The sequence below is a fragment of the Salvelinus namaycush genome, chromosome 18 (genome assembly GCF_016432855.1).
Source record: "Salvelinus namaycush isolate Seneca chromosome 18, SaNama_1.0, whole genome shotgun sequence".
Lineage (NCBI taxonomy): Eukaryota > Metazoa > Chordata > Actinopteri > Salmoniformes > Salmonidae > Salvelinus > Salvelinus namaycush.
The window spans coordinates 12,330,043-12,354,379 of record NC_052324.1 but is presented as its reverse complement, the minus strand read 5'-3'; the positions used below and the strand labels follow the sequence as shown (position 1 = coordinate 12,354,379).

Sequence of the window (24,337 nt, the reverse complement as noted above, 5' to 3'; positions counted from 1 at the left end):
CCCACACGCCTTCATCTCTCTGTCTTTGTCTCTCTCTCTACATCTTCCTCTTCTCTCTCACTCTCTCACTCTCTCTGTCTCTCTCTCTACATCTTCCTCTTCTCTCACTCTCTCTGTCTCTCTCTCTACATCTTCCTCTTCTCTCCTCTCTCTCACTCTCACTCTCTCTTTCGTACACACACACACACACACACAAATACACACAAACACATACACCCACTCTGTTCTCAACTCTGGCCTGTAAAACACAAATAGCCACAATGCCATGCATGAGGTCCCAATGCCAATAGAATTTGAGGCATCCAGCATCTGCATTGATCAGCCAATCCCGGCGTTATCAGGGGATCGATGCTTCCTGAAGGTCTACGGAAGCAATCCACAGCATAATCTATACTGTGGTGCACAGTTTAATTTACATAATCTACTCCACATCATTTATATCACATTACACGATCTATCTCATCTCCTCATCAACATTACCCACAGCTTGAACAGCATTCTCTATATTGTCATAATTAGGAACATAAAACTTTATTTCACTGGGTAACATTCATTGTGGGGAAGGAGCAAGCAACACCTTAGTTGGTGGGAGGAAACAGTATAGAGGAAAATATACTCATCGTTTGTATGTGTACAGTGTGTATGTATGTGTATATGTGTGTGTGTGTGTATGTATGTGTGTGTGTGTGTGTGTGTTACTGACTAATGGCCCAGTGTTATGTAACTGGGGGAAAGATTACTCAAAGCCTGGGCCAGGAGAGCTAATCCTCCACACTGAGGCGTTGCACCATTACTCACACACACACATACACACGCGCGCACACACACACGCACATGCGCACACACACACGCACATGCTCACACACACACGCACATGCTCACACACACACACACTGTCACACACACACACAATTCATCCACGTATGACTACAGTATGTATAGCCTCTCGCTCTGTAACTGTGTTCCTCTATCCCCTCTGTCTCTTGGTCAGTGGTGGAAAAGTATTCAACTGTCATACTTGAGGAAAAGTAAAGAAAAGATACCTTAATAGAAAATGACTCAAGTAAAAGTGAAAGTAACCCAGTAAAATACTACTTGAGTAAAATTCTCAAAGTTTCTGGTTTTAAATATACTTAAGTACAGTGGTGGAAAAAGTACTCAACCGTCATACTTGAGTAAAATTAAAAAGTAACAGCTATTCATCAAATTCCTGATATTAAGCAAAGCAGACGGCCCGATTTTTTTCTTTTTTTATGGACAGTCAGGGGCACACTCCAACACTCAGACATATTTTACAAACACAGTATTTGTGTTTAGTGTGTCTGCCAGATCAGAGGCAGTAGGAATGACAACTTGTTATATTGATGGTGCGTGAATTGGACCATTTTGCTGTCCTGTCTGAGCAATCAAAATGTAACACGTGCTTTTGGGTGTCAGGGAAAATGTATGGGAGTAAAAAGTGCATATTTTCTTTTGGAATGTAGTGGAGCCAAAGCTGTCAAAAATAGAAATAGTAAAGTATAGATAGTCCCAAAAAACGACTTAAGTAGTACTTGAAAGACATTTGACTTAGTTACTTTACACTACTGCTCTTGCTCTAACCCTGTGTCCCTGTCTCTCCTCACTCGACCTGTCTGCTCTTCCGTCACTTGTGCTCTCAACTCAAATTAAGAGAGCTAATGTGTGTGTGAGGGTTTGTGTGTGTGTGTCTGCCTGCTGTTGCATGTTTGACTTATCAGTGTGTTTGAGATAATGTGGTTAACAGCAGCCTGTAGACCGTGCTTCTCTATCAGTGTGTGGTCCCAGTGGTTCTGAGCGTGAGGGTGGCATCCAAGCGCGCTTACTTAGCGACTGCTCCGTGTTGATTTTATTCCTCGGTGTCTGAGGGATTGTATGCGATACCCCGCTGAGAGGGATGGAATATGTTCAGTCAGTGGGGTGTGTGTGTGAGAAAGAGATAGAGAGTGCGTGTGCGTGACTAGCAGTACATTGCATCTAGTTTATATTGGCTGTGAGGGATCTCTTGCTATCGCCCCAGTGCTGCCTGACCCTGAGTTAAAGAAGTAGCCTTTCTCTCTTTAGAATGTCCTTGTTAAACACACTGGAAGTATCTCTCAATTATGCAGTGTATCCATACGCTGGCTGGTGGTGGTAGCAGAGGCACCCTGGTAGTATGGTGGAGTGTGATGTGGTGCACTATGGGATTGAACTTTGATCTCATCAGCTCACTTTTGTTCAGTAGTAACTAGACGTGTCTATTGTGGGTGGTAGTCATCATGACGTGAGTCACGTGGATACAAGAACAGGTAAGGAAGAAAGAGGGATGGGAGAGGGAAAGAGGGATGAAAGAGGGATGGGAGAGGGAAAGAGGGATGGGAGAGGGAAAGAGGGATGGGAGAGGGAAAGAGGGATGGGAGAGGGGGAGAGGGAAAGAGGGAAAGGAAAAAGATAAAGACAGTCAGATCGTGTGATCGTACAATCAGATCATGTGAGCGGTTAATTCAGCTTTCTGAATGTGTGCAATTCACCACCTGTGTGCGTGCGTCTATGCGGTGTCTTACTTAACAATTCAACAATGACAGCTAATAAACAGTTAATAAAATTTCTTGGACACAGTGTGAAGTCAGGCAGAACCCTTAGCTGTACTTTCTAGAGGCATTACAGTAGCCTCCACCATTCTCACATAAAAAAAAAAAATATTAATGGAAAATAAAACACAAATATATCTTGATTAGATAAGTATTCAACCCCCTGAGTCAATACATGTTTTGAATCACCTCTGGCAGTGATTACAGCTGGGATTATTTCTGGGTAGGTCTCTAAGAGCTTTGCACACCTGGATTGTACAATATATGCCCATTATTCTTTAGGTCTATCAAGATGGTTGTTGATCATTGCTAGACAGTCATTTTCATGTCTTGCCATAGATTCTCAAGACAATTTAAGTCAAAACTGTAACTAGGCCATTCAGTAACATTCAATGTCATCTTGGTAAGCAACCACTGTATAATTGGCTTGGTGTTTTAGGTAATTGTCCTGCTGAAAGGTTAATTTGTCTCCCAGTGTCTGTTGGAAAAGAGACTGAACAAGGTTTTCCTGTAGGATTTTGCCTGTGCTTAGCTCTACATTTCTTTTTATCCTAAAAAACTCCCTAGTCGTTGCCGATGACAAGCATACCCATAACATGTTGCTGCCACCACCATGCTTGAAAATATGAAGAGGGGTACTCAGTGATGTGTTTGCCCCAAACATAAGCCTTTCTATTCAGTATTTTACAGATAATTGTATGTGTGGGGTACAGAGACGCAGTAGTCATTTAAAAATCATGTTAAACACTATTATTGCACACAGAGTGCAATTTATTATGTGACTTGTTAAGCACATTTTTACTCCTGAACTTATTCGGGCTTGACATAACAACAGGGTTGAATACTTATTGACTCAATTACATTTTAGCTTTCTATTTGTAATTCATTTGTAAACATTTATAAAAACATAATTCCAATTTGACATTATAGTGTATTGTGACACAAAGTTGCAATTGAATCCATTTTAAATTCAGGCTGTAACACAACAAAATGTGGAATACTTTCTGAAGGCGCTGTAGTGTTACGTTATGTCCCTGTTACATTCCAGACTTTACTATGTCCTGGGAGGAAACTAGGTGTAATTTCTGTACACTTAATAGCGTGACCATGGCTACCATGGATGCAACTCCTTTTTAGTTACCTAAAGCTCTTTTCTGAAGACTATTTTATATAAGGACACTATTCAGAGCACTGAGGTTAGAGAAGACCTGGGTTAAAATACTACACTTTGAGCGTTTGCTTTGGCCTGTCTGTGGTACCAGATGGGCAGGGTTTATAGTTGTGGGAGCTACCAGCAGGTCAGTACCAGCAGATCTGCTACTGAGGTTCAAGATGAAGTGCAGCTCACAAGAGAGAAATAGAACTGATGATGCCCTGGAGAATCTCCTCAATGAGATTAGCTACTGACGCTAACACAGGCTAATCTTTGCCACTCACAAAACGCTAACCCCTATTAGAAGCTCATCCATATAGTTGACACAGTAAGTGCTATAAGTATGCTACCACAAACTTCCTTCTATGGAATACGATGGTGGGCAATACCTTTTTATAGCAGCTAATTGAGTTGTAGAATACACATGCTAAATGCATAATATAAAAAAAAGTAATATTTCATTATAGCCTCTTTGTTTTAAGCAGTGCCTTCATATTAATTTTCATAAAATACTGATATTGTGTGTCTGTGAGAGAGAGAGAGAGGGAAAGAGAGAGTGCAGGTGAAGCGAACACTTTGATTGTCTTTGTGATCAATTTGGCTCTTTGCGAAATATGCCCCTGGGGCCACTTTGGGGAAAACCTTGTTAGACTGAGTTAAATTGTGGCCTGAGGCGAGCTATTAGCGTCCATCCCTGAGAGAGACACACACACACACACACATTCTCTCTCACTCACTCACTCACTCACTCACTCACTCACTCACTCACTCACTCACTCACTCACTCACTCACTCACTCACTCACTCACACACACACACACACACACACACACACACACACACACACACACACACACACACACACACACACACACACACACACACACACACTGTCATCTACAATTAGGATTAAGACCATAGGAAGAACAGTGTGAGGTTAAGGGAGGGTTAAGGAGCAGGCAGTGACAACAAAATCATTTTTTCTCGAACCAGAATAGGTGGGATGCTACGATGACAGTGTGTGTCCATGCCTCCATGTGCTCCAGGCGTTTACTTATTTTTGTACACTCCAGCAAATACATGATTTGGATCATTCTTATCATTATCTCTGTACACAGTGTGTAGGCTACCCCTGCTCTCAGAATAGAGGGGGAGAGACCAGGTGCTGTGGTCACACATCATCCTTGGACTTGTTCCTTCCAGTCCGATGCACCCCCCCCCCCCCCCCCCCCCCTCTCTCTCTCAGGCCTGAAAGAAAGGTCAGAGGTCAAGCCCGGAGAGGCCTTACAAGTCACAGAGGATGGTGTTGGGAAGGAGATGGCACAGTGTACTTGAGAGGTAGACCTGAGGGGGCAGGGGGTGGGAGGGACGGGTTGGGGGCGATGGGATTGGGTCTACCCTGTGGAATATTTCCCACGCCTCCTTTGCATGCCTCCCCATCTCAGGGCCACTCACTAGGAACCCCACAATGTGTTGTGTGGGCTTCATTTCTAGTGGGCAGGGGGGTGAAGGCATGCAAGGGAGACGTGGGAAATACTCCACAGGATGGAGAAAAATACTGTATACTCATGCACACAGTTGTAGTTAAAACATAGGATGTATCAATGCCACATTAACACTATAGAAACACTGTCATGTGCGTACGTATGAGTGCATTTGTACGTGTGTATACATATGTACACTTTTGTGCGCGTGCATGTGTGTCTGTGTGTGTGTGAATCGATGCGTTGAATGTCAGCCAGTGGCCCCCTTCTGTTCCCTCTCTGGGGTGTACAATAGGAGCACAGAGCTGGATTCCATGAGCCCAGCGCAGCTGATCCCAGACCTGCCCCATGAGCAATTACCCACAGAGCATTGCAGCCTTGCGGCAAACTGGACGAGCCTGTGCCCTCTTACACATAAGGGAGGGGAGGAGGGCAACGGGGGAGTAACTAACATCCTTGATGCATCATGGCTACTGTCAACTGGACAAAGACATGTTTGCCCCACAACACAGGCAGGCATCAGGGGAGGGAAGGGGGAGGGGGGATAGTTCCCTGCTTGCCTGCCCTGTGTTATTCTTCACTCCAGCAGACTGTACGGAGACCATGGAGACAGTGCCAACCATACAGACAGGTCTGAGTAATTACCTACAATACCCGGCTGCTGCCATGATGCCAGAGCCGTCCAAGTGGGTCAATGTAGCCGTTGCTGACCCTAGTGAAAACACAGGTGCGAGGGTCTGGGAGTGTGTGTGTGTGTGAGCAGCAACGCAAGTAGCTACATAACCCCTATTGTTGCTACTCCACGGTCCCATCCCATGTAACAGCATGCTGAACATAGTACAGCCCCGGGTGTGTTTTTTTTGTAGCTAGTCCCCTCTAGTTAATAGATGAAACATGCATGTCCAATCTGCCCCTCCTGTTCACGCTGACACAAATAGCCGCTACGGCTGTTGAAATACAGCAACACCTAGTGGTAGAAAGATCACCCCACAGTTTATTGCTGTTCTAATAAGGGCTGGTATTGCGCTTGGTATTGATGTTTTTTTAAGGGGGGGTGGATCAGCTATGAAATTAGCAGATAGAATTGGAGTCTATCAAATACCATTACTGCATAATTTCTAATCCCCTTTTTATATATGTTTTATTATGCCCCTACTCCCCTCTTTCCTAGTTGAAGGACTTGGTGGAAAACATTACAGTTCAATATATAATGTTTATTTCCTAATCATACTGGATTCCAAGTTAATCAGCCAATCAACCAATCACTCTAATCTTAATTCCAACACTCAGATTTCCACAGACTAACCCATCTTTCCGAGTCAACTACCATTGTACTATTTCCTTTTGCAAACATCCTTCTATTTTACTGTGGTGTCTTACGAGGGTCTAAACCTCTCTCTTTGTACCATTTCTATCGAGATTGACCCCCAAAATAAATTGTTTACCTAAGAGTATAATCATATTTCCAATTGTTTGATCGTGGTTCTTCAGATCTCCTAACAGTACTGTTTGTAGGTCCATCTGAACACAGAAATTATGACTTAACAACCAGTCTTGGACCTGATTCCAAAAGTGAGCCACCGAAGGACAGAACCAAAAGAGATGATCTATTGATTATGTTTCCTCGAGTCTGAACAGGGCTGACTGTTCATTGCCATATATATTGAGCATGCTCTTTGTGGCGAGAATGACTTACTTAGGCCCATTGCTCCGTTGGGAACATAGGGCAATCGACGCAGTGGTGTTAAGTAGTACTTTAAAGTATTTTTACTTGGAATCTTTTTTTGTACTTTACTTTACTATTTATATTTGACAACTTTTACTTTTACTCCACTACATTCCTAAAGAATATAATGTACTTTTTACTCCATACATTTTCCTTGACACCCAAAAGTACTCGTTACATTTTAAATGCTTTGCAGGACAGAAATGGTCCAATTCATGCACTTATCAAGAGAACACCCCTGGTCATCCCTACTACCTCTGATCTGGCGGACTCACTAAACACAAACGCTTCGTTTGTAAATGATGTCTTGGTGTTGGAATGTGCCCGTCTATCCGTAAATAAAAGAAACAAGAAGAAAATCGTGCCGTCTGTTTTGCTTAATAAAAGGAATTTAAAATGATTTATTTTGATACTTAAGTATATCGATTACATTTACTTTTGACACTTAAGTAAATTTAAAACCAAATAATCAAGAAACATTTTAATGAGTGACTTTCACTTTTACTTGAGTCATTTTCTATTAAGGTATATTTACTCAAGTATGACAATTGGGTCCATTTTCCACCAGTGCGTTGACGACTCCTCTCTGTTCTAGGCAGTGTTCTCAGGCTCGTTCCACCCCATACTGGTTCTCCTTGTATCTGCCTCAAGCTCCTGCCTCCAAGTGTTTCTCGGGAGCCCTCTTTTTATTTTCCCTTGAGTTCCAGGATAGAGTTTACCTGGTGATGTTGGAGGGGGGGCTTTCAAAGGGTGTGGCCGAATCATCATCCCCATCTTCTCCTCTGGATCTCCTCTTCCACCGATACCTGGTTGGTGGGCTCCCACAGGTCAATGTTACTGACTCTGTCCATCCATTTGTTGTTAAGGATGCGTCGCAGGCACTTGTTTAGGTTGTTGTTATTGTGACTTTAGTTGGCCTCCATGTTTCCGAGCCATACAGCAGCACTGACTTAACATTGCTGTTGAAAAGACAGATTTGTGTGTTTATATTCTTGGAGCTCCAGATGTTTCTTAGGGAAACTAAGGTTATTCTTGCTTTTTGTTGTCTGGCCTTTACATCCTCCTCAGTTAGGGATACCTGGTCAGTTGCACAACTGAATGCATTCAACCGAAATGTGTCTTCTGCATTTAATCCAACCCCTCTGAATCAGAGATGTGCATGGGGCTGCCTTAATCGACGTCATCGGGACACCCGGGAAGCAGTGGTTGTTGGAGGTTAAGTGCCTTGCTCGAGGGCAGAACAGCAGATTTTTCCACCTTGCCATTTCAGGGATGCAAAACAGCAACCTTTCTCTTGCTGGCCCAACGCTCATAAATGCTATGCTACCTGCCATGCCTTGTTTGATGATAATGCTGCCCAGGTAGGTGAAGGGGATCACATCCTCCAGTGGTTATTTGAGGGTGATTGGACATTTGGATTTGTTGTTTTATTTAACTAGACAGGTCAGTTAAGAACAAATTCGTATTTACAATGAAGACCTAACAAAAGGCAAAAGGCCTCCTGCAGGGACGGGGGCCTGGGATTCAAATAAATGAATACAATATAAATATAGGACAAAACACACATCACAACAAGAGAGACAACACAACACTACATAAAGAGACCTAAGACTACAACATAGCAAGGCAGCAACGCATGACAACACAGCATGGTAGCAACACAACATAACAACAACATCGTAGCAACACAACATGGTAGCGGCACAAAATATGGTACAAACATTATTGGGCACAGACAACAGCACAAAGGGCAAGAAGGTAGAGACAGCAATACATCACACAAAGCAGCCACAATCTGATAGCCGAATGGTAAAGAACATCTAGCCACTCTAGAGCACCCTTACCTGCCAATCATTGAATTGTGTCTCCATAATCTAGCATGGGTAGGATGGTCATCTGAATCAGGGTTAGTTTGGCAGCTGGGGTGAAAGAGGCGCGATTACGATAGAGGAAACCAAACCACATGACCTTTGTTTTGGAGGTGTTCAGAACAAGGTTAAGGGTAGAGAAAGCTTGTTGGACACTAAGAAAGCTTTGTTGTAGAGCATTTAACACAAAATCCAGGGAGGGGCCATATATATAGATGAGAGAGCTTCCTACTGCCTGAGCTATGTTGATGTAAATTGAGAAGAGCGTGGGGCCTAGGATCGAGCCTTGGGGTACTCCCTTGGTGACAGTCAGTGGCTGAGACAGCAGATTTTCTGACTTTATAAACTGCACTCTTTGAGAGAGGTAGTTAGCAAATGAGGCCAAAGACCCCTCAGAGACACCAATACTCCTTAGCTGGCCCAGAAGAATGGAATGGTCTACCGTATCAAAAGCTTTGGCCAGGTCAATAAAAATAGCAGCACAATATTGCTTAGAATCAAGGGCAATAGTGACATCATTGAGGACCGTTAAGGTTGCAGTAACACATCCATAACCTGAGCGGAAACCAGATTGCATACCCAAGAGAATACTATAGACATCAAGAAAGCCAGTCAGTTGATTATTGACAAGTTTTTCCAACACTTTTGATAAAAAGGGCAAAATAGAAATAGGCCTATAACAGTTAGGATCAGCTTGATCTCCCCCTTTAAATAAAGGACGAACCGTGGCTGCCTTCCAAGCAATGGGAACCTCCCCAAAAAGAAGAGACAGGCTTGGCGATGATAGGGGCAACAACCTTAAAGAAGGAAGGGTCTAAACCATCTGACCCAGATGGATTTTTGGGGTCAAGTTTAAGGAGATCCTTTAGCACCTCAGACTCAGTGACTGCCTGCAGGGAGAAACTTTGTAGCGGGGCAGGGGGAAAATGGAGAGAAGCATCGGGGATAGTCTCATTAGAAGGGGTGGGAGATGAGGAAATGTTGGACGGGCAAGGAGGCATGGCTGAGTCAAATAGGAATCCTGACTTAATGAAGTGGTGATTAAAGAGCTCAGCCATGTGCTTCTTGTCAGTAACAACCACATCAACATTAAGGGACAGGGGTAGCTGTGAGAAGGAGGGTTTATTCTCCAGGTCTTTAACCGTTTCCCAGAACGTCTTGGGGTTAGACCCACAGAGAGAGAACTGCTCCTTAAAGTAACTACCTTTGGCCTTCTGGATAGCCTGAGTGCACTTATTTCTCATTTGCCTAAACGATAGCCAGTCAGCCTGAATGTGCTTGTGCCGAGCCTTTCGCCAAATGCAATTCTTGGAGGTGGAGTAACTGCAAGATCACGGTCGAACCAGGGGCTGAACAGTTGTTGAGCCTTATTATCTTGGTTTTGTTTCTGTGGATATGGAGTCCTAGTTGGGAGGATGTGGTGTCCAGGTCTGGTATTTTATCTTGAATTTGCTATTGACTGTGTGACAAAGATTATATTTTATGCATTTCTCCCAAGAAATTTGATCTTTCCTCTATAAGTACATTGGAGTTTTAGGCATATTATTTGCTGTAATATTTGTTCTGCCTCTTCTGGAGGATAAAATTGGAATTGTAACCAACTCTGTATTGCTTCATTTAAAAAGGATCATACTTTAAGCAGGGATCCGTTATCAATCCACCGGAAATGGTTGGTTTTAATCTGTATAATGGCAAAAAGACCACTTTGAACCTTGGATGTGCCTCTCTTAGTAGTCTGCTGCAAAACCAGTTTTGATTTAAATATCATCTCGAGAGAGGTTTAATGCCTTAATATTTCCTCGTTTTAACCCTCCTAACTCATGTTCATAATATAACGGTGGCCGTTTAATGGTTTGCCATTCCAAATAAAAAAGAAATCAAAAAATGTCTTGCATGGCTTGAAAAAGGACTCTCCTGGAGTCAGTAGAGCCATGAATAAATATGGAACCTGCGATATCAATAGAACATTAATCTGGGTAATTCTCCCGTAGATGGACAGGTATTTCCCTCTCCACAGTTTCGACATCCTATCTATTTTGATGTTTTCTGGGATATGTACATCAAGCACATCAACTTCAACTTCCGCCCATTTAATCAGGAGACCACATGGCAATTTCAGGTTTTGATGTTGTCTTGCTTTGTGCTCATATCCTCTGTGTGTGTGTGTGTGTGTGTGTGTTCTTTATAAATTGAGTTATGGTAAGCCAGTCCTCATGTACGGATGCTCCCATCTCCTCTAACGAAGCTAATTAAGGCTCTATTTAGAGAGTTGGGAACCCAGGAGACTGAGTGGAGTTCCTCACTTCATTAAAAATCAATTAACACACTCCACGTGCCAGTTCACTAAACATCACTCACTGCACCAACCAGACTACCCTACAAAACTGTCTCCCTTACTTTACTGTAACCCACCTGTCTGTCTGTTTGTTGGTGTCTGTGTCTCTCTCTTACTCTCTCTTGCTCTCTCTCTCTCTCCCTCCCTTTGAGGAGATTGTGGGGCTGAGCTCCTCTTAGCCATGGAATCGCCAGCGCTGCACTCTTACATAACCTTTAGATAACAAACAGCCAGCCAGTCAGAGGGTCAAAGGGCAGCCACGCCCACACAGCCAGCCAGTCAGAGGGCCTAGGAATCATTCATGCAGCTATTTATCTGCTATCTATATGCTATCTATCTGTTCTAAACTCATGTAGAATAGGATCCTGAAGCACGTGTTCCATATATACAGTAGTAACTGCACTCAATGTACCTGTCTGCATTACTACTACGTAAATACAGTTTTAGAGCCACTTGATTTGACTTGGTGAAAAATGCGACCATAGTGTTGGTGCACCAAGTGAGAGGAGGCAGTAAGAAGGGTAGGATGGTGATAGTAAGCAAGAAATACTCCAGAGTTTGGTGACATCACTTCCTGTAGGCGTGTGTGTGACAGCTCAGCAAATCATTGCTCTGACAGCCAGACGACAGAAGCGAGTGGGTGGTCGTCTTAGCAACAGCCAAGCTGTCACGACTGGCTCCTTATTCCACCTGACAGGCCCGGTGGCTATACACACACACACACACACACACACACACACACAATCTCTAACACACACAGAGACACACACACACACACACAGACACACACATAAGAATACAGACGCCTACACACAAATTCACATACACAAAATCACCCAAAAGCTTACACACTCATCCACACTCACCCACATGAACACAGAAACACTGACAGCCGGATTATAATCTTCGTCGGTTCACACCCCTCAAAACGTTATTATAAACTGTAGACTGGTCAGTTGATAAATGCGTTTTTAAGATGTCCATACTTGAAGTTCAATTAGGAGTTGTTCCTAAAGGAGCTACAAAGAGACATTCTGGGGAATATAGCAGAACGTGGTTGTAAATGAGAGCGGCTGAACACACACACAAACACAAAGAGTGTTGTTCTCTGTTTATTACGGCCATTTCCTGAGGCACAACTGACCTGTTTTTCACACTATAAATAGACATCTTCACTGCATCACACTGTGTGTGTTCCTTCCCAGTCCGGCCCAGTCCAGCCCGCTGCGCTGACCCAGTTTGTCACTGGCCAGGAACTGGTGGAAATGGGTCACCTCTAGAACAAACCCAGAGAGTCCTTCCTTCATGACACTCACAGTCCCAGTCCACACACACACACATACACACACCCCCTGAACACACAGTTAATGACTCGCGTTCACAATGGGTATGTAGGGCTTGTAAATCGATAAGGGAAAGGAATAAGTGGAAGATTATATAAATGGGGGTAAGCACAAACTGTCCTGTCTGCTGAGGGTTTTCAGCTCTCAAGAGGGCCTTGTCTTACCCCTCATCAGTTTTAACCCCTACTGTACCTCCTCTGTGGCTGACCACACCAGAGGGCCTTGTCTTACCCCTCATCAGTTTTAACCCCTACTGTACCTCCTCTGTAGCTGACCACACCAGAAAGAATGTTACAAAGACTGTTACAGTATATGGAGTCTCCATAACCCATACATGAATTCGGACATTGTTATCTTCAATCTTTCAGTTTCTGTCTATCTTGCTGATTCTGTCTGTCTGGAACATAATAGTGTCCTGGGTCGTGTGGGGTCAGGATCTTGTGTTACCACATGGTCTTAGACTCCGGGGTCACAGGGGTCAGGGTCTAACTAACCTTGTGTCACCACATGGTCTTAGACTCCATGGTTACAGGGGTCAGGGTCATTAAATCCGCAGTCGGAGCCTCTCTTACTCAGGCTTTGTGGGGGGAGTGGGACATCCCTCCCTGGGTAAAGAGGTACAAGACAGCTCCAGCTTAGGCAGCAGACAACTCTGAGTAGTCATTATCTCCCTGAGCTAATCCCATTGACACTATACACACACACAGATGACATACAAACCACATACACACACTCCATAAACACTGCTAATGCAGTGACGTAAACCAATCAGACACCCACACAACACGCATATGCACACAATCATTACCACACGCACATTAAAACACCTGTTATCCTGTTGTAGCTGCAACACAGAGCGGTGTGTGTAGGCTACATGTGTTTATGCATGTGTCTCCGTGGAGAATGAAAACGGATGCCATAGGTAAGACATACTTTTGGACATTGCCTTTGACCACAAATTACTACATTCATAGGCTAAAACGTTAGATGTCATTTCTCTGTGTACTTTGTACAGTGTACAGTTTTTCTGCTATTGCTCTACCACAGATCGTAATGAATAATTGGTTGTGTTCATTAGGGCACACGTAAAAATAATGTTTGCAACGTAAAATGAAAACTTGTGTTTCTTATTGGACAAATCCAGGTAGTCCCTTCCTGTTTCTGTCCATTTTTCTTCCGTTTGGTTCCAAATGAACACAACCCAGTTGGGGTCCCTTGTTTTTAGTGGTTTTGTGCTATTCTCAGGGTCATCAAAGTGCTATGTGTTTTTATCTGTTTCAGACTAAATCTGAAGGCTATTCATTCTCGTAGATTTGTGGAATATTACTGTTTCAGAAACTGAAAATAGGGCTATATTCAATCCGTATCACAGACGTTCTGCGTTACAGGGTAATTGAAATTTAAAGGCAATGTTCCCGTGTTAACAGAGACTGCAGTCATGGTAAATGCTGCATATGTCGCCTCAATTGGAAATTACCTCTACATTTCTAACATGCAATCTGTAACGCTTCAGCAACGCAGATTGAATAGTCCTAAAGCCTTGTTTATAATACCCATAAACACTCCATTACGTTGTGCCGGATGTCAATGGAAGACGGATACCGCATATTTTGAAAATGTTCAATCTTTGCGTCGTCTTTAGTCCAGCCAGAGTCCGTTGAAGAACAGGAAGTTACCAAAACAGGGAAGATGAAAATATGTAGTTTTTGGTGATGGCTTTATGGTATAGCTAGCAACTTGTAAACAATTAACCATTACTATAAGTGAGTACTGTTTTAATAGTAATGTTAAATAATAAACATGTTTAAAAAAGTATCATCTTTGTAAATTATATCATAACTCCACCAGTCCTATTTATGTCACACAGATTTACAATCAATTTTTACGGCATTACCGTAAAAATGGAAGAGGCAAGTGGAAGGGGGAAAAAGTAAGGAACTTGTCTTTAGGCTCTGCATTATAGACCAACATTTGTTAAAGATAATTGTGATAAATAAAAAAGTATACCAGTTTCATTTAAGGACCAAAAAATTGACAGCTATGCCATATAGATTGCAAAACAGTTGGGAAGAGATTTTCGATGTATCGATTCCGTGGCACATGCTTTATGAACTGATACATAAAACGACACCCGATTCAAAACATATAATTTTTCTATTTAAATGATCATACAAAATTCTTGCAACCAATAGAATTGTATATATATGGGGAATACAACCATCCCAGCTCTGCAACATTTGCTGTGAAGAGACAGAATCATTAGATAATTTGTTTTGGTACTGTCCATATGTAGCTTGTTTTTGGTCGCAGGTTCAGGAATGGCTGAAGGACTGCAACATTTACCTGGAGCTAACTCTGCAAATAGCACTGCTGGGTGATTTGAAAAATCTAAGTCAATCGATCAATAATTGAATAATACTTTTGGCAAAAAAATATTATTTCATTTACAATCTGTAAAATCGATGAGAATAGAAAGGTTCAGAACTTTTGTGAAACATCACAGCACAGTTGAAAAATATATGGCAAATAGAAATCAAAACTGGATGGTCTTGAGAGATAGATGGGAGGGGTTGAGGGAAGCTCAAGGATTGGATTAAAAACAAAAGATAACTACTGTAAAATGCATTGTGTCCGTAAAATGTATATAGTATATATAAGCTGGAAGTAGAAGCCTGGGTGTTGTCCATTAGTTTACTCCAATTAGGGGAGGGGTGGTAGGTTTAGGGGAAAATATTAATACATACATACATACATAGATATTTTTTATTATTTGTATGTATGTGTACAGTACCAGTCAAAAGTTGGGAAACACCTACTCATTCAAGGGTTTTTCTTTATTTGACTAATATATTGTTGAAGAATAGTGAAGATATCACAACGATGAAATAACACATTTGGAATCATATAGTAACCAAAAAAGTGTTAAACAAATCAAAATATATTTTATATTTGAGATTCTTCAAATAGCCACCCTTTGCCTTGACAGCTTTGCACACTCTTGGCATTCTCTCAACCAGCATAGATATGCCAATAGTGGGCAACCTTGTTTAACTCCTCTTGAGAGTTTAAAACTTTCTGATAAGTTATTTACTACTTTACAACTAGGGATACTATACATGACTTTAACCCATCTTATAAGAGACTCTTGAAAAGTTCTTGAAATTTTCCGTATTGACTGACCTTCATGTCTAAAAGTAATGATGGACTGTTTCTGTTTGCTTATTTGAGCTGTTCTTGCCATAATATGGACTTGGTATTTTACCAAATAGGGCTATCTTCTGTATACCACCCCTACCTTGTCACAACACAACTGATTGGCTCAAACACATTAAAAAGGAAAGAAATTCCACCAGTTAACTTTTAACAAGGCACACCTGTTAATTGAAATGCATTCCAGGTGATTACCTCATGAAACTAGTTGAGAGAATGCCAAGAGTGTGCAAAGCTGTCAAAGGCAAAGGGTGGCTACTTTGAAGAATCTGAAATATAAAATATATTTTGATTTGTTTAACACTTTTTTGGTTACTACATGATTCCATATGTGTTATTTCAAAGTTTTAATGTCTTCACTATTATTCTACAATGTAGAAAATAGTAAAAATTAAGAAAAACCCTGGAATGAGTAGGTGTGTCCAAGCTTTTGACTGGTACTGTATATATACAGTGCATTCGGAAAGTATTCAGACACCTAGACTTTTTCCACATTTTGTTACGTTACAGCCTTATTCTAAAATGGATTAAATAAAAATATACACACAATAAGCCATAATGACAAAGCAAAAACAGGTTTAAAAAAAAACAGAAATATCACATTTACATAAGTATTCAGACACTTTACTCAGTACTTTGTTGAAGAACCTTTGGCAGTGATTACAGCCTCGAGTCTTCTTGGGAATGGCACTATAAGCTTGGCACACCTGTATTTGGGGAGTTTCTCCCATTCTTCTCTGCAGATCCTCTCAATCTCGTGTCAGGTTGGATGGGGGAGCGTTACTGCACTGCTATTTTAAGGTCTCTGCATTGATGTTCAATCGGGTTCAAGTCCAGAATCTGGCTGGGCCACTCAAGGACATTCAGAGACTTGTCCTGAAGCCACTCCTGCGTTGTCTTGGCAGTGTGCTTAGGGTCGTTGTCCTGTTGGAAGGTGAACCTTCGCCCCAGTCTGAGGTCATGAGCACTCTGGAGCAGGTTTTCATCGAGGATCTCGCTGTACCTTGCTCCTTTCATCTTTCCCTCGATCCTGACTCGATCCCAGTCCCTGCCGCTGAAAAACATCCCCACAGCATGATGCTGCCACCACCATGCTTCACCACAGGGATGGTGGCAGGTTTCCTCCAGATGTGGCGCTTGAAATTCAGGCCAAAAATATCAATATTGGTGTCATCAGACCAGAGAATCTTTTTTCTCATGGTCTGAGAGTCCTTTAGGTGCCTTTTGGCAAACTCCAAGCGGGCTGTAATGTGCCTTTTACCGCCGGAGTGGCTTCCGTCTGGCCACTCTACCATAAGTGCTGCAGAGATGGTTGTCCTTCTGTAAGGTTCTCCCATCTCCACAGAGGAACTTTGGAGCTCTGTCTTGGGGACCTTCAATGCTGCAGAAATATTTTGGTACCCTTCCCTAGATCTGTGCCTCGACACAATCCTGTCTCGGAGCGTCGATCTCATGACTTGGTGTTTGCTATGGCATGCACTGTCAACTGCCTAGAAGGCCAGCATCCCGGAGTCGCCTCTTCACTGTTGACGTTGAGACTGGTGTTTTGTGTTTACTATTTAATGAAGCTGCCAGTTGAGGACTTGAGGAGTCTGTTTCTCAAACTAGACACTCTAATGTACTTGTCCTCTTGATCAGTTGTGCACCGGGGCCTCCCACTCCTCTTTCTATTCTGGCTAGAGCCAGTTTGCACTGTTCTGTGAAGGGAGTAGAACACAGCGTTGTACAAGATCTTCAGTTTCTTGGCAATTTCTCGCATGGAATAGCCTTCATTTCTCAGAAGGATAGACTGACGAGTTTCAGAAGAAAGTTTCTGGCCTGTAATCGAACCCACAAATGCTGATGCTCCAGATACTCAACTAGTCTAAATAAGTCCAGTTTTATTGCTTCTTTAATCAGGACAACAGTTTTCAGCTGTGCTAACAAAATTGCAAAGGGTTTTCTAATGATCAATTAGCCTTTTAAAATGATAAACTTGGATTAGCTAACACAAAATGCCATTGGAACACAGGAGTGATGGTTGCTGATAATGGGCCTCTGTACGCCTATGTAGATATTCCATAAAAAAATCTGCAATTTCCAGCTACAATAGTCATTTACAACATTAACAATGTCTACACTGTACCTCTGATCAATTTTATGTTATTTTAATGGACAGAAAAAATGTTTTTCTTTCAAAAACAAGGACATTTCTAAGTGACCCCCTAACTTTTGAATGGTCGTGTGTATATAAATATATATACATAACTGTTGCCTCCCATTTAAGTGTATTGTGATGGTAATTGTTAGGTTGAGGTTGCTAGCCACTATTTTATATTCAACCTATCTTTTAACTAGCTAACGTTTGCTGCTCTGCAGTGCAAGCTAGCTTGACTTGCAGTAAAGTTAGAGAACCATTTCAAGAAAAAAGTAACTAAACAAAACATGTTTTATTATCACCTGAAATGTCTGTTTAGTTTTTTAATAACCATCTTACCTGAGTCTACCAGGTACAGAAAGAATATTAGGGAATTGGTGCTTTGGATAAGCCAGTGTGCATCGCAAGGAAACAGCTTGGGAGGAAGGAAGTCATTTAGGATTAGATTGAGTGTCTAATCTCTTTATAGTGAGTGTGCAGTCTCAGCAGATATGTGCCACCTATCGCTCGATCTATCTGCCACTCTCCTTCTCCGTCTTGAACTACGTGGCTACACTGGTTACTGTGGTCACTGGACACTCCTAATGGTTTCTGTGTGTGGCGATTTCAGACCTACAGTACACAGTCCAGTCCCATAGTACACTACGTTTACAATGCGAGTGAGTGAATAAAGGAAGATACTTTGGTGATGTAACCCCACTACAATCCTGGGAGCACATCTAAGGACCCCTGTTCGTCCTCATGACAAAGTCTGTCACTAGTGTTCCTGTCATTACCACTACAAAAAAACACTGCTAAAATCAACAGGATGTCCCAATGTCACAGTGACCTGCTGACTGGAGAGGTTCCTTCTGATTGGGAGTGCTGTGCCCCCTCATATGTGACAGAAACACACACACACTAATGAGCCCCCCGACAGTGGGGGGCAAAGTTGAGCGGCCATTAACACTTGTACAGTACAGGCAAGTGTGTGTGATACAATAAAACGGTTATGTAACTCAGGTATGTGTGTTTTCCCCTCCCCCTCTCTCTGTCCACAGCCCAAATCGAAGTTATACCATGCAAAATTTGCGGAGACAAGTCATCAGGAATCCACTATGGAGTCATCACGTGTGAGGGCTGCAAAGTGAGTTGTCAACACAGCTCTGTTGTTCCCTCTGTCCATCCTTCTCCTCTGTCATTTTGTTTTATATCTTCTTTCCTATTCCGCCGTCTCCTTCCTACTCTCCGTGAGATCTCTTCTATTCTATTATTTTGTATTCTTTTCACGTCTTTTCCTTTATTTCCAAAACATTGACTGACCGCTCGTGTTTGTGATTGTCCTGTAGGGGTTCTTCAGACGTAGTCAGCAGAACAACGCTGCATACTCCTGCCCTCGCCAGAGGAACTGTCTGATCGACAGGACCAACCGAAACCGCTGCCAACACTGCCGCTTACAGAAGTGTCTCGCACTCGGAATGTCCAGAGATGGTGAGACCGCTTCGACACACACACACGAACGTACACACAAATACATACACAAACACAAGTGTAGACACTTGCTTACTTAAAGGGATAGTTTGTGATTTTGACAATGAAGCCCTTCATCTATTTCCCTAGAGTCAGCTGAACTCATGGATATAATTTTTGTCTCTGCGTCCAATATGAAGGAAGTTAGAGGTAGTTTTGCGAGCCAATGCTAACTAGCTTAGCGCAAAAACTGAAAGTCTTGTATCTGGACTTCCGGTCTTTACACTAAGATAGCGCTAACGCATTGGCTTGCGAAACTACCTCAAACTTCCTTCATACTGGGCGCAGAAACAAAAATGGTATCCACAAGTTTCTGACTCTAGGGAAGTAGATAAAAGGTCGTCATTGACAAAATCCCGGACTATCCCTTTAAGATTGTCAAATACTATTGTAATCTCTGGAATGTAAAAGCACAGGTGAAGCTGAGAGAGAAACCAAACACAATGTGACTAATAAAGATCCCTCCCTCTGTGCGTAGCGGTGAAGTTTGGCCGCATGTCAAAGAAGCAGCGAGACAGCCTGTACGCTGAGGTGCAGAAGCACCAGCAGCGGATCCTGAATGAGCGGCAGCAGCAGACTGGTGAGGCCGAGGCCCTGGCGCGCGTCTACTCCTCCAGCCTGACCAACGGCCTCAACACCCTCAACCACGAGATCGGAGGCACCTACGCCAACGGCCACGTCATCGAGCTTCCCAAGGGCCAGGTGAACGGTGGTGCCCCCGGCGGCTACTACCACAGTATGGACTCCACCCAGCCCTCCCCGGATCAGTCAGGCCTGGACATGGCGGGCATGAAGCACATAAAACAGGAGCCTGTGTACGACCTGACCCCTGTGACCAACCTGTTCAACTACAGCTCCTACCAGGACAGTCAGCTGGCGCCAAGCAATGTCAGCATGGGAGAGCTAGGTAACTAAGGGTTAGGGTTAAGTTTATTCACAGGTGTTAAATTGGACCATCAGTGCCGCCTTCAAAAACATTAGGTGCATGACATAATGAGGCCCGAGTGTTGTACGGGGCAGGAAGACACCAGGCCTTAGTTGAGGATTTGAACAGGAAGGTGTCATGGCGAGGCTAAGTGTGATAAGCTGTCAGTGTGATAAGCAGTGTGAGGGACCTGAGATCAGACTTTCTTAGGGGGGGGGGGGGGGGGGGGTTGGTGCGAGTGAGTGAGCTGACCCTGCATCATATTGAAGCTCAGCCCATCAATGCAAGAAACACCCTGTCAAATTGCAGAGTGAAGCTTGAGTGTTGCCTGCCTTACTAAGGTTGCAATGTCAACTCAGCTGAACACAGTTTTACTAGTGCACTCTCTATTGGAGTTGTCACATACTTGGATGGGGGTACACAATACATTAGCTGATTCTTTTAAAGATCCGTTCTGCTGTTTTCTCCACCTCGTTTCAATTAGCCCAACAATTATTTTCTACAATTCAGATTCAGATACATAAAAATAAACTTTGTCCCCAGGCTGGTGGACGAGACTACATAGAAAGTTGCATGAGGACTGAAACCTTCGGAAGTTGAATAAAGTTAGTTTTCATTAACCGTGTGTACGGTTCATCGGTTTCATGCTCCATAGACAATGAATGGTAAACTACCGTTTTGCTCGAATTGCGATCAAAGTGTGTCTGACTCTGTATCTTCACCCCCTCTCCCTCCATAGATCGTATCGCCCAGAATATTATAAAGTCTCACCTGGAGACCTGTCAGTACACAGCAGATGAGCTCCAGCAGCTGGCCTGGCAGACACACTCCTACGATGACATCAAGATGTACCAGAGCAAAGTGAGTGTGACTAGTGTGTGTACCTCACAGGAGGTTGGTGGCACCTTAATTGAGGAGGACGGGCTCGTGGAAATGACTGGAGCAGAATCAGGAGAATGGTTTCCATGGTTTCCAGGTGTTTGATGCCATTCCATTTGCACCGTTTCCGACCATTATTATAAGCCGTCCTCCCATCAGCAGCCTCCTGTGGTGTGTGTGTGTTCCTTGTGACCAGCCGAGTTTACACTGCTCACTAACCTACAGTACAACCTCTGAGCACCTCCCAACTCTATTGTCATCCAATGTCTCTTTTGTTCCCTATACCAACTGCCCTCATTCTCTCCCAAACTCTGGTTGTCTATAGAATCTCACCCCCCCTCTCTTTCTCTCTTTTTCCCCCCTCAAGTTCTCTCTTTCTCTGCTCGTTTCTCCTTCTTCTGTTTCTATCGCTCTCTCGCTCCTTTTCTCCGCCTGTGTGTGTGTGTGTGTGTGTGTGTGTGAAACAGCACTAGTTCCTTTATATCACCGTGACTTCTCTCATTCCTCTATGTCTAATGGATTATGGGTCATTACAGAAGAACCCTTTGAAATATTCTCCATAGAGATTCATCTTACAGACAGACACTATAGAACACACAAAAGCAATTTGCTGATATTGTACTTTGGATATTCTGAGTAGCGAGGGAGCTGACTATTTTCTAAGTATGCATTTTCCCAATTCCTGTATTGTACTTCATTGAACTGTTAAAAAGGGAGGACTTACCCAAATACAATTCTGCTTGTCTTGTTGTGTGCATAGTCCTGTGGCATAAACATGTGTGTTAAATACGGTTTGTGTTTGTTTGCACTTGCGGAAGTGCTATAGCAGTGTTTGAAAAGTGTGTATACGAGCTGTCATTACACGCGTCGATAGGTCTGCACAGAAGTCCCGAACTTGCCAACGTGTGTATTTTTCTGCAGACGCGAGACATGCTGTGGCAGCAGTGTGCCATCCAGATCACCCATGCCATCCAGTATGTGGTGGAGTTTGCCAAGCGCATCTCAGGCTTCATGGAGCTGTGCCAGAATGACCAGATCCTTCTGCTCAAGTCAGGTGAGCTGGCACTGCTGACCCACTGGAAACAAGCTGCTTGAAACACGTTTCCACATCCTTTAAAAAAAAATAAAGAAATGTATCAATGATGTAGCACCAACATGAAAAACATATTGGATTAGCAAAAAGTCATCAACGTCTCTCTCTAGGTTGTCTGGAGGTGGTCCTGGTTAGAATGTGTCGGGCGTTTAACCCGCTCAACAACACAGTGCTGTTTGAGGGGAAGTACGGGGGCATGCAGATGTTCAAAGCACTAGGTAAGGCACTGCTGCTAGCACTACTGTACCACCTCATCGACTGTCATCTAAGTAGCATGATGTACTACAGTACCCATAATGCTCTGGACAAGATATAACTATGACAATGAATTGACCGCCTCTCTATTGTCTCTCTCAGGCTGTGACGACCTGGTCAGCGCGGTGTTTGACTTTGCCAAGAGTCTGTGCTCTCTGCAGCTCACTGAGGAGGAGATCGCTCTGTTCTCCGCAGCAGTGCTCATCTCCACAGGTCAGTACTGACTACACACAGCCACAGCTAGCCTTCTGCCGCCACCTACAGGCACACCTTACTGAGGCAGTGCCTGGCTGGAGAATGCTGCGGTCACAGTGACTGACATTACTGAAGCTGTCTTTATTAGTAGTAAGACAGGCACAATTTATTCCTAGATTCCTGCCTTTACAGGGAGTTTTACGTAGCCACCGTGCTTCTACATCTGCATAGCTTCCTCTTTGGGGTTTTAGCCTGGGTTTCTGTATAAGCACTTTGTGCCATCTGCTGATGTAAAAAGGGCTTTATAAATACATTTGATTGATTGACATGTGATGTGGTTGCGTGTTCCTTTGTCAGACCGGCCGTGGCTGATGGAGCCCAGGAAGGTGCAGAAGCTCCAGGAGAAGATCTACTTTGCGCTGCAGCACATCATGCAGAAGAACCACATGGATGAGGACACGCTGGCTAAGGTAGGGCGCATCACCACTCAGATCACTGAGCCTCATACAGTACATCTGTTGTGAGGCTTCACATCGAAGAGCGTCACACCTAGGCACTGTTAGATGGCAGCAGCGGTGCAACTTTTGTTTTAAAAGTGGGGGGGACAATTATATATTTTTTTATCCAATCGGATAAACACTCCAAACAGCTTACCTGACCGCTTGGAGGCGTCCGCGTGGTCCTAAAGCACACCGTTGCCTCGTTTTGTATCACATTCCAATGATAAAACTGGGGGGGACAAAAATGCATTCCCCCCTTCCCCAGTGAAAGTTGCACCCCTGGATGGCAGTGTATTTTAGACAGCCTTTTTTGCTTTAGCTGCGGTTTGTACAGCCTGAGACTTCTTGACCCATCACCCCTGACCGCTGACTCCTCTCTGTCCTCTGTAGCTGATTGGTCGGATCCCCACGCTGTCGGCCCTGTGTACTCTCCACACCGAGGAGCTACAGGCCTTCCAGCAGCTTCATCCCGAGACGGTCAATGTGCTCTTCCCCCCACTCTACAAGGAGCTCTTCAATCCCGACCCCAATGCAGCCATCACCATACCCAAGTGACTGCCTACGGTCCAATCTCAGAGAGTGGACCACAACGTGAACGCGGACGCATCATTACCGCAACCGCAAAGCCCGGACCCCAGGCCCGGACCCTCCAGACACTTACAGCCGCAAACACTAGGAATGTCCAGCACTTATCCAACCCTATTCACCGATACAGTCTAAAGAATGTATATAATGCACTCATGACCAAGGGGCTCTTCAGAACTGATCAGAAATGTACAGACTTTAACTAGCACATTTAAGCTGTCTTTTAACTGGGTAAGTCAATTTGTTTATCTTTGATACATTTTTTTTTTTTTTTTTTTTACATGATATTATGATATTGAAGGTGGGGGAGGGATTCGTGTGGATTCAGAAAAACTATTGTAGGTATTCTTTAGTACAGAGCGGATTCCAGTATTACTTATTTTTCTGTTCATATTTTAGTCCTAATTTAAAACTACAGCTGCCCTATGTGGCTGATACCTTGTCTATGTGTTTTTTTTATTTGATAGATTCATGTGTACAGAATTTGTCAAGTTTAAATGAGACTTGTTAAAGAATATTGGGTTAAACCTGGGGGGTGCTTTCGGTACGTCG

At 43.4% G+C, this 24,337-nt stretch overlaps 1 protein-coding gene across 1 annotated transcript; it reads left to right on the top strand.

Annotated features, from left to right (window-relative positions):
• The first annotated feature begins 2,276 nt into the window (after positions 1–2,276).
• On the top strand, positions 2,277–23,943 carry LOC120063547 (nuclear receptor ROR-beta-like). The gene is made up of 10 exons (XM_039013906.1): positions 2,277–2,281; positions 18,847–18,970; positions 19,173–19,314; positions 19,832–20,260; positions 21,018–21,139; positions 22,079–22,211; positions 22,361–22,468; positions 22,608–22,718; positions 23,058–23,170; positions 23,591–23,943. Exons 1-10 carry the CDS (start codon positions 2,277–2,279, stop codon positions 23,753–23,755), a joined length of 1,452 nt encoding a protein of 483 aa, XP_038869834.1. The 3' UTR covers positions 23,756–23,943.
• The last annotated feature ends 394 nt before the right edge of the window (positions 23,944–24,337 follow it).

What these genes read in the sequence shown, in the direction of transcription:
- LOC120063547 (XM_039013906.1), top strand. An exon ending in TCACGTGTGAGGGCTGCAAA is followed by an intron (nt 18,971 to 19,172) that starts GTGAGTTGTCAA and finishes ATTGTCCTGTAG; the next exon opens with GGGTTCTTCAGACGTAGTCA. An exon ending in AGCAGTGCTCATCTCCACAG is followed by an intron (nt 22,719 to 23,057) that starts GTCAGTACTGAC and finishes TTCCTTTGTCAG; the next exon opens with ACCGGCCGTGGCTGATGGAG.